The sequence below is a fragment of the Xenopus laevis genome, chromosome 8S (assembly GCF_017654675.1).
Source record: "Xenopus laevis strain J_2021 chromosome 8S, Xenopus_laevis_v10.1, whole genome shotgun sequence".
NCBI classification, from domain to species: Eukaryota; Metazoa; Chordata; class Amphibia; order Anura; family Pipidae; genus Xenopus; species Xenopus laevis.
Genome location: NC_054386.1, coordinates 5,727,566 through 5,747,072, shown reverse-complemented (window position 1 = coordinate 5,747,072; position 19,507 = coordinate 5,727,566). Strand labels below are relative to the sequence as shown.

The 19,507-nt window shown below is 41.2% G+C and overlaps 1 protein-coding gene across 3 annotated transcripts in view; it reads right to left on the bottom strand.

Moving 5' to 3' along the window:
• Positions 1-19,507, bottom strand: part of mapkbp1.S (mitogen-activated protein kinase binding protein 1 S homeolog) — a 79,177-nt gene that overhangs the window by 57,005 nt on the left and 2,665 nt on the right. For all 3 annotated transcript variants that reach the window (XM_018232260.2, XM_018232259.2, XM_018232261.2), the window contains exon 2: positions 19,128-19,506. In XM_018232260.2, the coding sequence (XP_018087749.1) occupies positions 19,128-19,247 (120 nt within the window). In that variant the 5' untranslated portion in view covers positions 19,248-19,506. The remainder of the gene's footprint in view (positions 1-19,127; position 19,507) is intronic.

The window sequence follows — 19,507 nt, the reverse complement described above, 5'->3', positions numbered from 1 at the left end:
CAGAGAACATACGTGACTTGCTTCTACATGTTAAAGTCATTGGCTTTTTCTGAGAAAATTCTCTTTCAATCATATTGTCTCATTCTGAAACTACTAGACAACACCTATGTTTTACATTTAACTGCCTTACTAGATCATCTTCACAGATCCCAACATGCAATTTTATAGTATATTGTGGAAAAGCAATGTAAACAGATGCCGCAGGTACTTTGGAAATATGGAAAAAAAAACCCAGCTCTCCCACAGCAAAGAGGTTTATTGAGCCACTACTACTATAGGAGAATTTTAACACCATAATGACCTTTTTTATAATTTGTAAATGTTATAATAGTGCTTAATTAAAGGACTGTCTCTGCCTCTCTTCCAGAAATAACACAGTAGTCTTAATCAAAGCACTCATAGCACAGTCTGATAATGTCAAATTAAATCTGACAAAACGTTTTATTTCATCTTAAGAAATTTATCTTATTCCCCTGGAATATCAAAGAATAAAATGCTCTCGGATGTGTCCAAAAATTCTCCCCTTACAACTGTGGCCAAAAGGTGTGCCAGATGAGACCTTTGCTACTGAAGGCTGCATTCCTGACCCCCTATTTTTTACCTCTGCTCCTGTTGAGTGTTGTCTTTCACAAAGAACCTCCTGGTACATCAGCTGTCAAGGCACTAGGTCACCGTTGGCATGTCCCAAATCCACTCCAGGCATTTTCAGGTACACATAGCTACAATATGCCTAAAGGAACCTGGACAACAACCCACCGTACAATAAAGGTTAAAGAGATTCTGTCATGATTTCTATGATGTAGTTTGTATTTCTAAATTACACTGCAAATAATTCACTCTACAATATAAAATTTCATTGAACCAGCAAGTGTATTTTTTTTAGTTGTCAAATTGGTGTGTAGGTGCATCTCAGGTCATTTTGCCTGGTCATGTGATTTCAGAAAGAGCCAGCACTTTAGGATGGAACTGCTTTCTGGCAGGCTGTTTCTCCTACTCAATGTAACTGAATGTGTATCAGTGGGACTTGGATTTTACTATTGAGTGCTGTTCTTATATCTACCAGGCAGCTGTTATCTTGTGTTAGGGAGCTGCTATCTGGTTACCTTCCCATTGTTCTGTTGTTAGGCTGCTGGGGGGAAGGGAGGGGGTGATATCACTCCAACTTGCAGTATAGCAGAGTGACTGAAATTTATCAGAGCACAAGTCACATGACTGGGGGCAGCTGGGAAACGAACAGTATGTCTAGCCCCATGTCAGATTTCAAAATTAAATATAAAAAAAATCTTTTGAGAAATGGATTTCAGTGCAGAATTCTGCTGGAGCAGCACTATTAACTGATGTGTTTTGAAAACAAAAATTTTTTTTCCCCATGACAGTATCCCTTTAACAATCCCAATACTATGGCTGTAAGACGCACCGGGAGATCTCCATGGCTCCTTACCTCCCGGTGCACCTCTCGTCGTCTGATGGTGCGCATGCGCACACTTCCGGATTCGTCCACAAGTGACGCTGGCGTTCGGCGCCGAGCATCTTGACGCCTGCGCCAAGTCGCAGGCGTCATGATGTCATCAGAATGCGTCGGATTCGAATGTTTGGTGCCAAAGACTGCTTAAAAAGGGCAGTCCACCATTTTGCTGATGCCCAAGCTGGTTCCAGTTTATCTGTTCCTGCCTAAGCGTACTATTCTGACTTTTGAATTCCTGGTTTTGACTACTGCGTGACCCCTGACTACGATTCCTGCCGCCTGCCTTGAACTCTTCACATGACTCCAACTACGCCTACTCTTAATCCTTACCGGTACCTCGCTTACGGACTTGTTGCGCACTGCCGGTTTGGTTTCTGCAGCAGAAAGCCTAGGGCCCCAAAAGGGCGTCGGTGAACCCCCGGAACCCACAGGTTTCCCCTGTGCGTCCACAAGGTACCATCACCAATTAAGGATCCAGAACGTGGTCGTTACAACGGCATTGCAAGTATAACAAATGAAAATAGTCTTTCAATCCTAACGGCATTAGATGACCAACCTAAGAAAGAGGGCGAGGGGATGGTGTTCATGGGCAGAGAGATCTGAATGTAGGTCTGAATGTAGGTCACATCAATTAGTAGCAGTCTGTGTTCAGACAAAGGGTTAGCTCAGAGAGAAAAGCGAATAAGGACAGCACATGCTCACCGCTCTCCCCTCAGATCAGGTGCACAGTCAGACAGTGTCCCCACTGTAAGTACGACAAAGACTCGAAAGGCAGACGGCACTTCTGAAAATGGGGTTTATTGAAGTTCCTGCTGGAAACCTAACGTAACTCCCGAAACGCGTTAGGTTTCCAGCAGGAACTTCAATAAACCCCATTTTCAGAAGTGCCGTCTGCCTTTCGAGTCTTTGTTAGCTCAGAGAGGCTTCCTTAACCAACAGAATGGAGAAGTAACATGAATATCAAAAAGGTCAAGTGCTGTTGGCATGGTCAGGCCTCATTCAAAGTGCTGCATTTAAAGCACAGTGAAGAACTGTTTGGCAGTGTGCAGAACAATTTATCCTCTGAAATGCTTTAGCCTCCAGGTATATATGTACAATATAGACTATTAAAAAAAACCAACATCGCATGGCTCTGCTTGCTGATTAAAACTAGGGCAATTTGTCGAACATTAATTCAACAGTTCTTATTTAAGCTACACAATCAATCACTTATTGAGAGACAATTTGCTCACAGTATTGAGCTGTTCTATTAAGAGTCTACAGAAGAGATTCAAGAATCTTAGCTAACATGTATCACGTTATGTATAACATGTATTAAAGCAAATTAAGGCTCCAATGGAAAAGTAACCAAGCCCATATGTCTAGTATAACACAAAAACAAACTATAAAGTGGTCTTCATAAGCCAAATCAGGAGGGGAATACAGGGACATACAAGTTAACAGTATAAAGGTAACAGCTAGTGATGAGCGAAAAAAAAAAAAATTGTGTCTGCAATGCATTACGGCAAATTTTCAAATTTTTCTCAAATTTGTGAAACTGATCAAATTCGCCCATCACGATTAACAGCATAGGCCAGACAATCTATGTGGGTAGCTAAAAACAAAATCAGAAAGCCCTTTCATTAATACTTGGTGTGGCCATAGGTGAGCGAGGACAAGATATATTAGTAAATGATGCATTAATTGTGTGTGTCAAGGATGGGCAGTAAAATGACCACTGTTATGACTAAACCAATTGTAATCTATTGCCTCTCTCTCTTTTAACCAGACCAGAAAATGATCTTGTGGTGTATGAGCACCTTGAGGTAGGACATGTTAAAATAAAAAAAAAAACACAACAACAACTTGAAGGCAGCATTTTTACACTTGGAACTTATGTACAAGAATATTGGAGGGATTTGCGCTCAAGTGACCCCTACTGTATTTAGACCAACATCAATGATGATATAAACTGCTTAAAGGGACTGTTCATCTTTAAATTAAATTTTGGTATGTTAAAGAACTTTTCAATTGGCCATCATTTATTTTTTTATAGTTTTTGAATTATTTGCTGTCTTGTTCTGACTCTTTCCAGCTTTCAAATGGGGTCTCTGACCCCATCTAAAAAACAAATGCTTTATAAGGCTACACATGTATGTTATTGCGACTTGTCATTGCTCATCTTTCTATTCAGACCTTCACCTATTCATATTCCAGTATCACCTTCAAATTAATGCATGGTTGGACCCTAGCAACCGGATTGCTGAAATTGCAAACTGCAGAACTGCTGAATATAATTATATCATTTATTTAAATTTTTTATTTAATTTATTTTATAATTTGTATAAATGATTAACTATTACTCCATTCCACTAATAAAGTCAGGGAACTTTGGGCAAGCCCACTGTTAGCTTGAGGTAATACAAAACAGTAAAAGTGCTGGTGCAACAAGTCTCTAATGAGAGTGGCATGGCTAACGGTCTTGTAGATCCTTTCACATCATGTATGTTGGAGAATATCCAATGACACAAATCAGTGGGTTGCACTGAACTACAGATGGCAGCTATTAAGTGTTTGTCAGTAATTCTAGATGCTGTAGGTCTAATTTGTGTATGTGGGTATCACATACTAGAGTTGTGGGTCCGGGTAGCGGATCAAAGTGGCTAAATATGTGGGTTGACGTTCGGGTCGCGGGTTCGGGTCTTAGAAATTGGTTCCGCGCAGGACTCTAACACACACACGAGCATAAACTGGTAAGTACATGTGTCATGCTCATTCTAGTTTAAATGTTTGCTGCTTAGTTGATACACTATAGATGGAGCTCATATAGGGCCACAACAAGAAGCAAGACAGAACCTGGATCCTCAGGGATAAAACACACGCATAATATAAGCCAAATCCATATGTACTTTATTGAAGACAACTGATCATGTCAAATAAAACATTAAAGATCACTATGAAAGTGAAGAATCCTATACTTATCTGCCCTATGTGCCAACTGGCCCCACTGTCTAGTAAATTTTTCTATGAATGAATATTCATGGAGCGCTCTTCTTTAGGGTTAAAAGTATTACGGGGTCTAACTAATGTTGTGATCTTGAATCCCTTTATCATTTTTTTCAACCAAACTCATGTAATGAAATACAAGTAGCTACTACAGATTGAAGCCTCTTACGGGTTCTATTACTAATACATCTGCCTTGTAATTGGAGAGAACAGTAACATTTTGTACTCGGCCAAATGTCCAGCGCAGAGGACACAGCGTTCATTCATGTGCTTTATGTGATTTCTAGTTAGTAAAAATGTTCTTATGGGATTGCCAGATTCCCTGGAATGGAGATTAGAGCTGCTAGCTCCAGCCACCGATCTGCAGGAGGCAGGCAGAGAAATATGCAGGAAAACAAGTTAAGATGAAAAACACTGCATATTATGTTAAAAATAATTTACCTACACGTAATAGTTCTATTTTAGGGCTGTCCAACTGGCAAGCCGGATGTGGCCCTCCAAGGTATTTTCATGGCCGGATGTGGCCCTCCAAAGTATTTTCATGGCCGGATGTGGCCCTCCAAGGTATACTACGTCTAGTAGATAGGCCTACTTTTTGTTTCACTCAAATATTCTTCCATGTAAAAAAAACAAAAAAACATTTCTACAAAACGAGTGTAAGTGTAAAACAATGATTCTACGACATTATTTGAAACAGGGAACACTATCTACACCAGTGATCCCCAACCAGTAGCTCGTGAGCAACATGTTGCTCTCCAGCCCCTTGGATGTTGCTCCCAGTGGCCTCAAAGCAGGTGATTATTTTTGAATTCCTGACTTGGAAGCAAGTTTTAATTGCATAAAAACCAGTTGTACTGCCAAACAGATTCTCAATGTAGGTTGACAATCCACATAGGGGCTACCAAATGGCCAATCACAGCCCTTATTTGGCACCCCAAGAACATTTCTCATGCTTGTGTTGCTCCCCAACTCCTTTTACTTCTGAATGTTGCTCACGGGTTCAAAAGGTTGGGGATCCCTGATCTACACTATCATTATATCTTGTCTCTCTATGCATGTTTTGTCGTTTAGAAGCTTGTGATTATTCTTGCTTTTTTGTTTGTATTTTTAAATTCTAGATTTGTGTTTAACAAAAAGCAACAGAAACTACATTCTTTGCTGCCTTTCTTCTGGAGCCAAACAGCCGCAATACACTGGCCGATACTGATCAATATTCAACCGATGGACAGATGGCCCAGAACGACAGGTACCATACAATATCATTAGATGGTATGTTCAAATTTCTACTGTTCTGCTTTTGGTGGCCAACAGCCCAAGTGATCACAACTCCTGCTCCACTTCACTCCTTCATTTTCCAATGCACTGCACACGGAGCGACATTGTGTATCAGAAGAGAACATTTTCAAAGTTGTCTGAACAACAAAGCAACCCAATCGTTACGGCACAATGATATCAGTAGGGATGGTCTAATTTGACCCTACAACATCTCTGCTAAGAGCTATACAGGTAGAGAGAGTAGTAACAAAGAAAATCTACAGATGAACCCCTGTATGGTTCTCTATTTCCAAAACATGGAAAAGCAAGATTTAATAAGAGCTATTTTATTATCTTCCCATAATATGCTGCAGCACATAATTCCCACGATTCTATGAAAGAATGAATATAGGAACAGGTTTGATTTATGTATAGATTTATCAAACCAACATACTGCAGAATCTCTAGTAGCCTCTGCTCAGCAGCCCGAATATAAAGTGCTACATACAGACATAGCCAGGCACTCAATCCTGAGAAAATGTAAGGCACACGCCAAAGCGTTCCCTTGGGGAACATTGAATGTTATTGTACAGTTCACTGCATCAAACTGTCAACATGCAGGATTCATCATTAAAACCGGAGACGCCGGCAGGGCCAGCCATGATCAGTCTGTCTGAACAGCAATGAGGACTGGTAGCCTTTCCACTGGGTTCTTTTATTTTAAACATTACATTAGATAATTGGAAACGTTCCCATCATGGTTGAACAGTTCTGTTCCACTAGCTTCTTGTTGACCTTGATGAGCATCAAACAGAATTTTGCGTTTCACTGGCTGATTCCCTTTAGGGACAATCCAATAGCAATTGGATAAATACAGATTGCACTAAATGTACGATTAGAATGCTTCTTTGCCATACCCATGCTAGCCAGAATCAGAAGAAATTAACATGCCAATGAGCATGCGACTTCAAAAGTTTGCAACTAGTGTCAAAGCAGCAACAGCTTCTCAAAATTATCAAAATGATAATCGACCTGGACCACTTCGAAGATACTATGGGGTTTTTAACTGCCCCCAGATTGTCCAAGAGCTCCACTAACTTTTAGGGTAATGGCACATGGGATATTTTGTGGCCTCACACTTAATATCCTCCAGCATGGGCGACACTGAAGTTACCCGTCTATTGGGCATTAATGTAAATTGATACAATTTATGCATCACACAGTAGCCCAAAACTGCCTTGAACAGATTAAAACATCTGCCAATGCTTTTGATATTAAAGGGGAACTCCGGCTTCAAAACCAAAATTTGATAGGCCCACAAAACACATACACCCCTAATATGCCCATCCCAGATACCCGTTTCTTCAAAAAGTATGAATAAATGATGTTTTTTTATTCTGAAATCCAGCTGTGTAACAGTTCTTCTCTTTCTGCATCATTTGAAATTCTGGCAGGGAAGGAGGGACTAAACACTGACAAACTGTACCAACTTCTCCACAGCTTACAGACAGCATGCAGGAACTACATAACCCACAATGCATTGCACTGTGATGTTCCTTTCCTTATTGAAATCACATGTGCAGGGAATTGTGGGGTTTGGAGGATGCAGGCTGAGGACGGATGGCTGTTGATACAAAGTAACAGTAGTCAGACAGCTCAGCAAAGTAGTCAGACAGATCAGCAGAAGAGCAGGGGCTAGGCTTAGGGAACTGTCAGTAACCATTAAAAATCATGTAAAGTCTGCATATTATTTAACTGATGTATATTGCAAAGTTGCTTGAAATTATGTTTACTTTTCGAAAAACTTCTGTTTTTAAGGAGTTTCCCATTAAGGTGAACCACCCCTTTAAAGCACAGAACGCATGGTCACTCCTCTTCTGGGCTGTAGATCTTGGCAGGCGGCTGTGCCAGGAATACGGTGTGACAGGCATAAATATCTGCAATGTTCTTTCTTGTAAGCGGCTGCAAGACGAGGGTGAGCCAGGAGTTCCCACCCTGGGAGTGTATTGTATTTCACAGGAAGGGGTCTTGAATGTTCTTTACTTGCCAGTCTGTGTACAGACCAGGCTCTTGCTCGCACAGTTAAGTAATGGGATACTGTTGCATATACAGTAGAGTGCCACACAGGACCAAATAAAAACAGACACAAGCTCAGGGAAGATGGCATGGATAAACGTTAAATACACCATAAGGCTAGGGCCCCATGGGGCCAAAATCAGCAGGTCAAATTCATTCACACAGACTGTGAATTTTGGCATGAAATGCAAAGTTTCAAAACTTAGTCCCTTTATAAAACGTATAATGAAGCAATTGAATTCTTAATAAATCAGATGCAAGTTGAGTGTAGGACTGGCCATACCAGGGATGACTTTGACATAGTTGGCAGCTTAAATATATTGCATTATACAATTTAAAACAATTTAGTAGCTTAAGGCACAAATGTCTCAAAGTCCTTAATATATTGATAATGGGGTGAGTGCAGAGGACCTCTTGTACTTGTCTATATGTATTTTAGGTCACAGCCTCATTGAACCCCCATCTAATGGTTTTAAAAAATTAGTGGTGAGCACAACTTTCCCTTGTTTGTTATAGTTAATACATAAATACATACAAGTATATGCGCAACAATGTTTAATCAAAGCTATAACATCAAACTATACAGGAAGGGAGCCATGCATGAACAAATCTCCTGAAACAAGTTCTATCTATACGGGAGCATCACCAAAACCCAATTACATAGGGTTCAATCTCACGAAACTGGCCAGGTACCCAAATGGGGACTGCTCCCCTTATTCAGACAAGTAAAACCTGGTCAAATTGAGCACAACATAAATGCCTTGGGGCAAATTTACCTAGGGTCGAATATCGAGGGTTAATTAACCCTCGATATTCGACTGCCGAATTGAAATCCTTCGACTTTCGAATATCGAAGGATTTAGCGCAATTTGTTCAATCGAACGATCAAAGGATTTTAATCCAACGATCAAAGGATTATCCTTCGATCAGAAAATTGTTAGGAAGCCTATCGGGACCTTCCCCATAGGCTAACATTGGCCTCGGTAGGTTTTAGGTGGCGAACTAGGGGGTCGAAGTATTTTTTAAAGAGACAGTACTTCGACTATCGAATGGTCGAATAGTCGAACGTTTTTTAGTTTGAATCATTTGATTCGAAGTCGAAGGTCGAAGTCTAAGGTCGAAGTAGCCCATTCGATGGTCGAAGTGGCCAAAAAAAAATATTCGAAATTCGAAGTTTTTTCCCTCTATTCCTTCACTCGAACTAAATGAATGGGCCCCCTTGTGTGTAACTGTGCTGACAGACCGGAAGAGATGATAGAAAGGATGGTAAGACAAATATACAACAGATGAAGCCATATACAGAAGAACAATAGCTTTACAGCACAGAATTCTATATGAAAATAAAAGTGCATTCCTTGCAAGCCACGGTCACAAATTCTAAGCGTCTGCTTCCTTTAATTACTTCCTTCTGTGTCTATGCCACATGTGCCCACCGTCTGCACAACAAACCGCACGCTTGTGTGAAAATCCCTTGTGCAAAGTCCCTGGTGCTGGAAACATTTCTCTGCATTCGTTTAAATCAAAGCTCTACGTTCCCTGTGTGGCATACTGGCTACTCCAGGCCCTGGCCAACTCCACCCATAAAAACAGACAGTCGGTCATATACGGCTACCGGTCATTTACTGAACTAACATTGTTGTCAATCATGCAGCTACTAGCAGAGAAAAGTAAAGTTGGATAGAAAAGAGCAAAGTGGCTTTTCTAAATAAAGAACAATTAGTAATTGCTATTGTATTGTTGTCCCTGCAGTAACTGAATTTAACAAACCACTGTTCCACTGGGCTACTGCAGTCAAAAATGGCAGAATGGAAGGTTTGTTTAATCTGTGTTGGGCTTGTTCTAAGAAACTCCTCAAGCCCTACAATTTTCTGTTTCGGGGGGGGGGGGGGGGATATTAGGGATGCCGAAACAAGTGCCTGGCTGAACCAAATCCAAATCTTTATCATGAGACTTTTGTCACATGAACAAGCAAACTGCTGTTTTTTTCTGCATGCGGTTCTTTTTTACACTAATTTGGGTCGAGATTCATGAAAGATTCCGGGATTCGCCTAATTTCAAAAATAGTGGATACAGCGCATCCCTAGAAAAAATACATATTCATAATTCACTGCAGACTGGAGTCCTGCAGCGGGTCGGGTACACGTGGGTTACCCGCAAAAACCTTCGGTAAACTGCGGGTTGCAGGTTAAAGTTACGGGAGTGGGTATAGACGCGGGTCGGAGGTTCTCCGGGTTTGCAGGTTGCGGTCTTCTCAATACCAAGATTTATTCCTTTTTTTATGATCACGCCTACTTCTAATAATGTCACTTCCGGTTTACAATGACAGCTAAGTACTATAGTAGTACTTATCTGTTATCTACTCTGTATCCTGTGCCTGAATGGCTGCCCCCATGGCTACACAGCAGCTTGTTTATATAAACTATAGTAGTACTTATCTATTATCTATTGTGTAACCTGTGCTTGAATGGCTGCCCCCGTGGCTACACAGCAGCTTGTTTATATAAACTATAGTAGTACTTATCTGTTATCTACTGTGTATCCTGTGCTTGAATGGCTGCCCCCATGGCTACACAGCAGCTTGTTTATATAAACTATAGTAGTACTTATCTGTTATCTACTGTGTATCCTGTGCCTGAATGGCTGCCCCCATGGCTACACAGCAGCTTGTTTATATAAACTATAGTAGTACTTATCTGTTATCTACTGTGTATCCTGTGCCTGAATGGCTGCCCCCATGGCTACACAGCAGCTTGTTTATATAAACTATAGTAGTACTTATCTATTATCTATTGTGTAACCAGTGCTTGAATGGCTGCCCCCGTGGCTACACAGCAGCTTGTTTATATAAACTATAGTAGTACTTATCTGTTATCTACTGTGTATCCTGTGCTTGAATGGCTGCCCCCATGGCTACACAGCAGCTTGTTTATATAAACTATAGTAGTATTTATCGGTTATCTACTGTGTATCCTGTGCTTGAATGGCTGACCCCATGGCTACACAGCAGCTTGTTTATATAAACTATAGTAGTACTTATCTATTATCTATTGTGTAACCTGTGCTTGAATGGCTGCCCCCGTGGCTACACAGCAGCTTGTTTATATAAACTATAGTAGTACTTATCTGTTATCTACTGTGTATCCTGTGCTTGAATGGCTGCCCCCATGGCTACACAGCAGCTTGTTTATATAAACTATTGTAGTACTTATCTGTTATCTATGGTATCCTGTGCTTGAATGGCTGCCCCCATGGCTACACAGCAGCTTGTTTATATAAACTATAGTAGTACTTATCTGTTATCTACTGTGTATCCTGTGCTTGAATGGCTGTCCCCGTGGCTACACAGCAGCTTGTTTATATAAACTATAGTAGTACTTTAAAAAGCTGTTACTATTAATGAGCCAAAAGGACAATCGGCAGCTTCTCTCAGCCTGTGTATGGCTACCTTTAGTAATTCAAGTAGATATTTCAGCAGCACACCGATTTTAATGAAAAAAAGTGTAATTTTATTTGTGCCTCAAGCTAAGCGACGTTTCGAGCTTATCCAGCCCTTTATCATTTGATTAGGCTTTTGGTGCAGTAAGTTCATGTATATGTTTAGTATATAAACTACAGCATTACTAGCCTTATTCTATTTTGGACTTTACGGGCCAGCGGCAAAAAAGTCCCGGGCAACAAAGTCTCCCAAAAGCTCTTTGATACATTCTGTGCTTTAGCAGTTAATACTGCTGTGAATACTACCAAAAGACCTCCTGCCCCAATCCTTCCCTCTATCTCCAAAACTCCTAGAGCTTGAATTCAATATGCCCAGGACAGAAATGGTTCTGTTTCCCCACCTCCTTAAAGGGGTTGTTCACCTCTTTTTAGCTAATGTAGATAGTAATATTCTAGACAATTTGCAATTGGTTTACATTTTTTATTATATAAGAGGGAAATTGTGGAAGCACTCAAGGCTAAATAAAAATCTATTTAAATATAATGGAAGTGCTACTTACAATGCACTCCCCTGGGCCCCTGTCTCATAAATAATTCAATATAAATGCAAGTGCATGTTTACAAAACAGGGGTTTTTAGTTACCAAAGTTATGATCATAAAATTGAAAAGCCACCATACCACGTCAAGGTAAACCCCATATGGCGGTCCCTAACTTACTTATTAAAAAGAAATGTTTCTCTGCATAATAGCATTACCTGTGTTCAGTGTATGTTGAGCATTGGTTTCAATTTGAAGGCTGAATCCTCCCCCGCCAGTAAAGGCTTTTAAGAGAGAGAGATTGCCCAAACCAACGCCCATATTTAAAAGCGTAGGACCACCATTAGTTTTAAGTTAGGGACCGCCATATGGGGTTTACCTTGACGTGGTATGGTGGCTTTTCAATTTTATGATCATAACTTTGGTAACTAAAAACCCCTGTTTTGTAAACATGCACTTGCATTTATACTGAATTACTTATGAGACAGGGGCCCAGGGAAGTGCATTGTAAGTAGCACTTCCATTATATTTAAATATATTTTGATTTAGCCTTGAGTGCTTCCACTATTTCCCTCTAATATAGTATATTGGCCTGAAGCTGTGGCCTAGCTTCATGTGGTTTTTCAATAGCACCCCATACCCACCCCTTAAAACTAATGGTGGTCCTATGCTTTTAAATATGGGCGTTGGTTTGGGCAATCACTCTCTCTTAAAAGCCTTTACTGGCGGGGGAGGATTCAGCCTTCAAATTGAAACCAATGCTCAACATACACTGAACACAGGTAATGCTATTATGCAGAGAAACATTTCTTTTTAATAAGTAAGTTAGGGACCGCCATATGGGGTTTACCTTGACGTGGTATGGTGGCTTTTCAATTTTATGATCATAACTTTGGTAACTAAAAACCCCTGTTTTGTAAACATGCACTTGCATTTATATTGAATTATTTATGAGACAGGGGACCAGGGGAGTGCATTGTAAGTAGCACTTCCATTATATTTAAATATATTTTGATTTAGCCTTGAGTGCTTCCACAATTTCCCTCTAATACATTTTTTATTAACTGTAGTTGGAGTTATTTAATATTTGGACCAGCCTTTTTAACATCTCTAACATTTACACCCCAGGTCCAGTTTTTTTTTTTTTTTGCTTTGATTTTGCCTTTTCACTAAGACACCACAACTTTCACCTGCAGAATCCATCCATTCATCACACAAGGTGGCACCAAATTCGTCACATATTCAGTACTTTCTGCAGATTGACACTATTCCAGTCTCTCATAAATTCCTGTGCCAGGCTCATAAACCTCATTTTAAAGATTAAATTAAAATTACTGGCACAGATGTTGAAAGGAGGACACAACTCCACCCTAGATCTGTTTAAGTATATGAAAATATTCACCAAACCACAAATTACACTCTCCTCTTCAGTGTCTTTCTCTCTCATTACCTCTTCACATACACACATTGGAGGCTTTGCTACAGCTGCACCCTTTCTCCAGAATTCAATTTTACTTCCATCAGACGTTCAACTTGTCAGCCATTAAAAGTATACTTACGTCTTACAATAGAGGTCACGGTAGTGTGCAATGTGCCTCTTTTTTTGGTATATGAGCTTTCCCTGTTATAGAGTGCAGAGACTAACCCCACAAAAATAGAATGTTGCACTGCTATATTCCCTAGGGGTGAGGAACATAGACTTACCCCCTCTCTATCCCCTAACCCTGGGGTAGGCAACCTGTGGCTCCAGAGCCTCATGCGGCTCTTCATCCTGCTTGCTGCGGCTCGGTCTTGCGGCTTTGCCTGTCAGGTCATATATACGGTACAAGCCCTCGCACCTGCTGGCGGCTTTTTGAGGGTGCGAACGCGGTAAGCTATCCGTTAGCTTACCGCGGTCGCACACTCAAGAAGCCGCCAGCAGGTGCGAGGGCTGTATATATTTTTCAGGTTTTTTTCCTCCTTTTCAGTTTTTTTCTTCTATTTACTTGTTTAATACGTTTGTTTTCTCATTTAGGCTATATTTTATTTTCTTATTCCTTTCATTTCTATATTCTATTTTTCTGACCTTAGAATGATACGCGGTGAGACCCATGATGGTCCATTCAGCAGGGAGCCCTCCAATTAATTTGATTACATTTTCTTATTGATATGACATTGCTGATGTGCATTTGCAAGAAAAATGAGAAGGCACATGGGTGGAATCAGAGCCTCCGGTGAGAACTAGCGCCTAATCCATTGACGTGAGGACATAACGCGCACACGCTAACATGCAATTACGTCACTGCGCTTCGCCGGCGCAGCAAGAAGATAGTCGGCACTGCTGATCGACCGACTCCTGCCTCGGGCTGGCCCACTGTGTGCCAATTTTTATCCGGGTCTGCCCTTGAATTGGTGAATCCTTGATTAAGGCTACGGCCAGTCTAAAATTGAAAACGGGCCACAATTGGCCCGCGGGCCAGAGTTTGGCCATGCCTGATATATATGAAAGCATGGTCATAACAGTGACTCTCCTATTGTTCCTGTGACATCCACATAACTGACATTTACCCTCCCGAGTTGTCCGTCAGTCTGGAAACTGGCCTTAAAGGATGCAGTCGCAGAAAGCTGCAGTTTAACTGCTACTGAAAGCAGAGCCATTGTCCCCACTATACACACACTGGTCTATGAAAGAGAGCAAATTGTACATGGCCCCGTCTGTGTGGCAGTTACCTTATCTCATCTGGATTAAACCACTTGTTCAAATTTGTATTCATGGGCTATCAACAAATTCATGTTGATTCTTTATACGTAATTGAGTGCATTGTGTGTTATTTGCACCAATCATCATTACTAAAAAAATGATCATCCCCCTATTATGAAATAAAAATATCAGAGTCCGTATCAAAGTCAGTGTTTGGCTAGGGCCAAAGGTTCGGTGGCAGATTTCAGTGTCAAAACACTGAATCCACAGCTTCTGACTGCAGCTGAATGGAGACTGTTTCTGGGTGCAAGAACATTGAGCAGCAGCGGAAAAGCAGATTTTCTCTGCAGGCCAAGATCCACAATGTCTGGCCCCAGGTGGGAGGGAAGATCATCAGCAGAAGGCAATTAAAAGTGCCAGTTTCCCATGGAACCGTCTTACCTGGTGACTCGGTTGGCACATTGAACTAAAATCAGGCACAGACTGTGAAATGCTAAGGCTATTTGTAATTTCAAACAGTCTCCAACAGGCCCAAAAATAGTGACCACTTATGGCATCTTACAGCAGCTCCTCAGAATCCAAAGATGGCTAGTCTGGGCCTGGACCAAATCTCATGATCATAACAGAATGCCAACTGGCATATTGTCATCTTAATTTCTTTGATCACTGCTTGCTAAGCAATCATTTTACTGTTGCTTACAAAAATACAGTGTAGTGCGAGCACTCCAGCTCATCAGAGTTCCCATTCATGACAGCTCACAAGGGAGTGCACTGAAAAACAGGCTGTGATTGGAGCAGGTTTCCAAAAGCATCATAGGCTACCGCTATGCACCAGAAATAGTAAGCCATCCATAGAGTTAGGGAATAGGTCAAAAGTTTTTGGGAATGACCAGCTCACAGGAGTCAGCACATTACTGGGAAGTTTTATTCCATTGAGGAGCACCACAAGTTTTAACTGCAGTGGCAGTTGCATTATTTGTATTTAGGGTTGTACAAATAATTCAGGATTCAGTTCGGGATTTGGGCAGGATTCTGTTGAATCTAAGTGCCTGATGGAACCAAATACGAACCCTTAAAAGAACTACCTTCATTGTGTGACAAAATGTGGCATGAAACATTTTCTAGAAGCAAGCTATGTAGCCTTTCCTAGACTATGGATGTGGATTCAGGTTGGGATTTGGCCAAATCTTTAATGAAGGGTATAGCATTTCCCTTTAAACATGTTTTTCTTTCATTTAAAAGCCAACCACAAATAATATATTTGGGCATTATAGGGCACAATTGTATTCAATGCTATGAATGAGTTTTTGGAATTTTACATTAGCGCTGTACCTGTATGCAGGGCCGCCATCAGGGGGTCGCAGGGGGGACAGTTGTCCCGGGCCCGCAGGATTTCGTGTCTAAGGGGGGCCCAGCCATGCTTCACTTACTTGATTAGCTGGGCCCCCCTGCCTTCAGCGTGCTGGACAGCAGCTCTGTGCACGAAGCTTTTCGCCTATTAAGATTTCCTTAACCCCATTGGTCCTTTAAGAATAAGTCCCGGTAAATCTGCATTGAGATTGGATCCCCTTATCCAATCCCTGTACAGCTTTACCGGGACTTGTTCTTAAAGGACCACGAGGGAAATCTTAATAGGAGAAAATCTTCTGTGCACCACGATGAAGGCAGGGGGTCCGGCTAATCAAGTAAGTGAAGCATGGCTGGACCCCCCCTTAGACACAAAACCCTGGCAAGCAATTTTTTAAAAAACTTTGGGGGATCTGGCCAATTTTTTTTTTATATACTTGCAGGGGGGCCCCTGATCACCAATGTTTTTTTTAAAAAAAAATTTATGGGGGCCCTGGCACCACAGTTTTTTTTAACTTATAAGGGGGCCTGACCATCAATAGCTTTTTATAACTTGTGTGTGTGGGGGGGGTACCTTTTTTTAGCACTGATGTCTATGTGGTCTTTTAACTGTAGTGTGGAGTGGGCGGGATCTGGGGTAGGGCTTGGGGGCCCTGAACATTTTGTTGTACGGGGCCCCGTGATTTCTAATGGCGGCCCTGCCTGTATGGCAGTTCCCAAAATAGCCTAACACTAACCTTTCTGTTTATATATATAGGGTTTTTTCCCCAGGGGTCATTAAAACAACAAGAGCAATGAAACATGGCCCATAAAACTTGAAATCTGAGTGGTGACGGCAATGTCTGGTGGCTACAAATACAGGACTGACATTCACCTTAAATCAAGCCTATACAAAAATAAAAAGGTTTATATCGGGGTAGAGTAATGTTACTGGCTTGGAGGCAACTGTATTGAAGGATTTTTTTTTTAACATTCTGCATATAAATATATATCTTTAGTACACAAAAATAAGTCTGTATCTAAGGACATAATGATACTTGGATGGACTTTAGCAAGCTCACAAAGGCATTTATATTACATCCAGCTGACTTGCATTTTCTTCCTTTTGCTTTCTGCTCTCCATGAATGGAATAAAGATGAGAGAATAATCCATCGAATTTAAAGCAGAATTAATTCTTTGATTTCTCCCCAGTGGATAAAGGATTTTATACAAGCATTTTATTTGTTCCTGATCACTTTACTTGAAAGATCCATGTTTCCCTAAACTCGTGGAGATCTGGTCACGATGGTGTATTGATGCCTGTAGGAGAATTCTATGGCAGGATCAGGCTGGCACATCTGAAATTAGCTAAGGACAAGTCAAGGCTGCAATTTCATGTTCTATAAGAGAGGCAGAGTATAGTAACAGCATAAACGTGAGGCATTTTTCACTATCTGTAACATTATTTTTAGCTGTTACCAGCAGCACTTAGTCTGAGAATCAGTTTAACACATTTTAAGTTCACTTCAAAACCAATTTCTGTTATTCCCAGTTCTTGCTCATTAGTTCCTACCAGAGCAATTTTGCTTTCGTGGTTGCATGGGATTGACTTCATGAAGCTTTCAACAAACCCGTGAGCTGGATGTAGGTACGTCACCAACACCCTGTTCTCACTCACCCCTATTGCAGCCGATTCCTATGTTTGGATAAATGTCTTTTTTTAAAATGCCAAAGGCAAAATGAATACTTTACATTTGCATCAACCCCCAATATCCATGCCCACAAAACATGACAATCTAAAACTCCCATGATAGCTTGATCGATGTGCATGCATATGACATAAGATCAAGAGAAGTGTCTACTGATCTAGGTCACACGAACGTGCATGTCCCAACATGGCCATGTGCACCAGTAGCTCCTTCCCAGTGCAGGGGCCAGAGTAGAGTCCTGCAGTGGGTCGGGTACACTGTAGGATGAGGGTAGTATTTTCGGGTGCCGGTATAGATGTTGGTCTTGACTAAATTTCTTATCTCATGTTATATTGTCTATGTTTTACAAAACTTTTTTCTGTCCCCGCCCACTGTTGATGATGCCACTTCCAGTTTGCAGCAACAGCACTTTCTGTATAATAGTGGTCAGTGGGTTGCGGACAAGGCAATAGCGGGTCGGGGACGAGTATCGGATCAAAATAAGCGGCTTGCAGTTCGGGTCAGGTCCGGGACTCATAAATTGGTTCTGCGCAGGACTCTAGGGCAGAGCACTCGATAGTGGGATTTTACTTATGAATAGCCAGCACCTACTGAGGGGGAAACTATTTTTAGGAGAAAGGTGCCCTTTAGTATCATTTGAGCTTATCCTCATGTATTGATTTGAATAGGAGACAAGAAAATGAAAATAAAGAGCCCGGAAAGAAAGAGGAGTAATAAGAAACAATACCAATAAATTCGTAGTTTACAAGGCATTGTTTTTTTTAGATGGGGTCAGTGATCCCCCGTTCAAAAGTTTGAGGGCAAATAATTAAAACATTATAAACAAAATGAAGGCCAAATGAAAGCTTACTTAGAATCAGTCATTCTATAACATACTAAAAGGTAACAAAGGTGAACCAGCATTTTAATAACTGTCCCGCACCCACCACAAGTAAAAACGGCATTGTTTTACTGCTAAACAGAAACAAGTTTGCAATTAAAGCCAGATCAAGAGACATTAACCTGTATATTAGGCCTTCCCAACAGCCTGCCTGGCAACATCCGGCTGAAATCTATCCATCGGACAGGCTAGAAATCGCTTCTGACAAAGTGTATTGAACCACTACTACAGTATTCTTCAGAAAAATCTCCCTAGGACCCCATTATAATACAATCATTTTCCTGGGAGCCAAAGGATGTGGGTGAATATATTATTACTATAAGGCCCACAAATCTGGTGACCTTTCCAAACAACCAGATCTCTAGAAATATGCCCAGATTAAGTCAGATGGTGCATGAAAAAGCAGTCTGAATACCCCTATATGCTGCTCACCACTTCCCATAGAGATCTATGCTTTATAGATTAGGGGAGAGCAACAATAAAAAGACTTGATGCTTGATGTTTTGGAGCAGCATCGTTATCCTTAATAAAAAATTAAGAAAGGAGCCTTGTGATGTAATTAAATGTGCCAAGCTCAATAACCAACACTGGGCAATTTTTCACCACTGCAATTAGACATAATGGGTCACTTACAAGAGTGCAAAACGGTACAATGTGCATTTTTTGCACTTTCCTCACTGCCCTTAGCAGAATCCCTAAAATAATCAGTCTGTGACCTTGGGGCCACAGTTCATGGCTAGCTGAGCCAAACACATGAATGCAGCTGCAATCATCCTACCTTGGTGCTTATGTCTTCTTTCTTGGCCCCAGCCTTGTGTCTTCTCAGCTTGATGGATGGAGAGCGCAGCAGGTTTTTCAGGCGGCTGGTGATAGTCGCTCCACTTTCTATAGTTGCCATACTTCAGGTGCACTAATCCGTCTCTTCTGCTAAAAAGCACAATATAAAAGGCCCTTCTGTCCATGCAAGCGTGCTAAAGTAAAACTGGACCTCTGGTACCACTTGGTTGTGCATGGCCCAGGTTCCAAGTTCCTCCGACTGTCAGCATGTCTGGGAGCAAGTGTCACTTCCCATGCTGCAAGGCTTTTGTTTCCAAATAGAAGGGGAGGTGAGGAGGAGGGGAAGGGGGTGATCCGCTGTCAAATTTCACAGGAGCAACC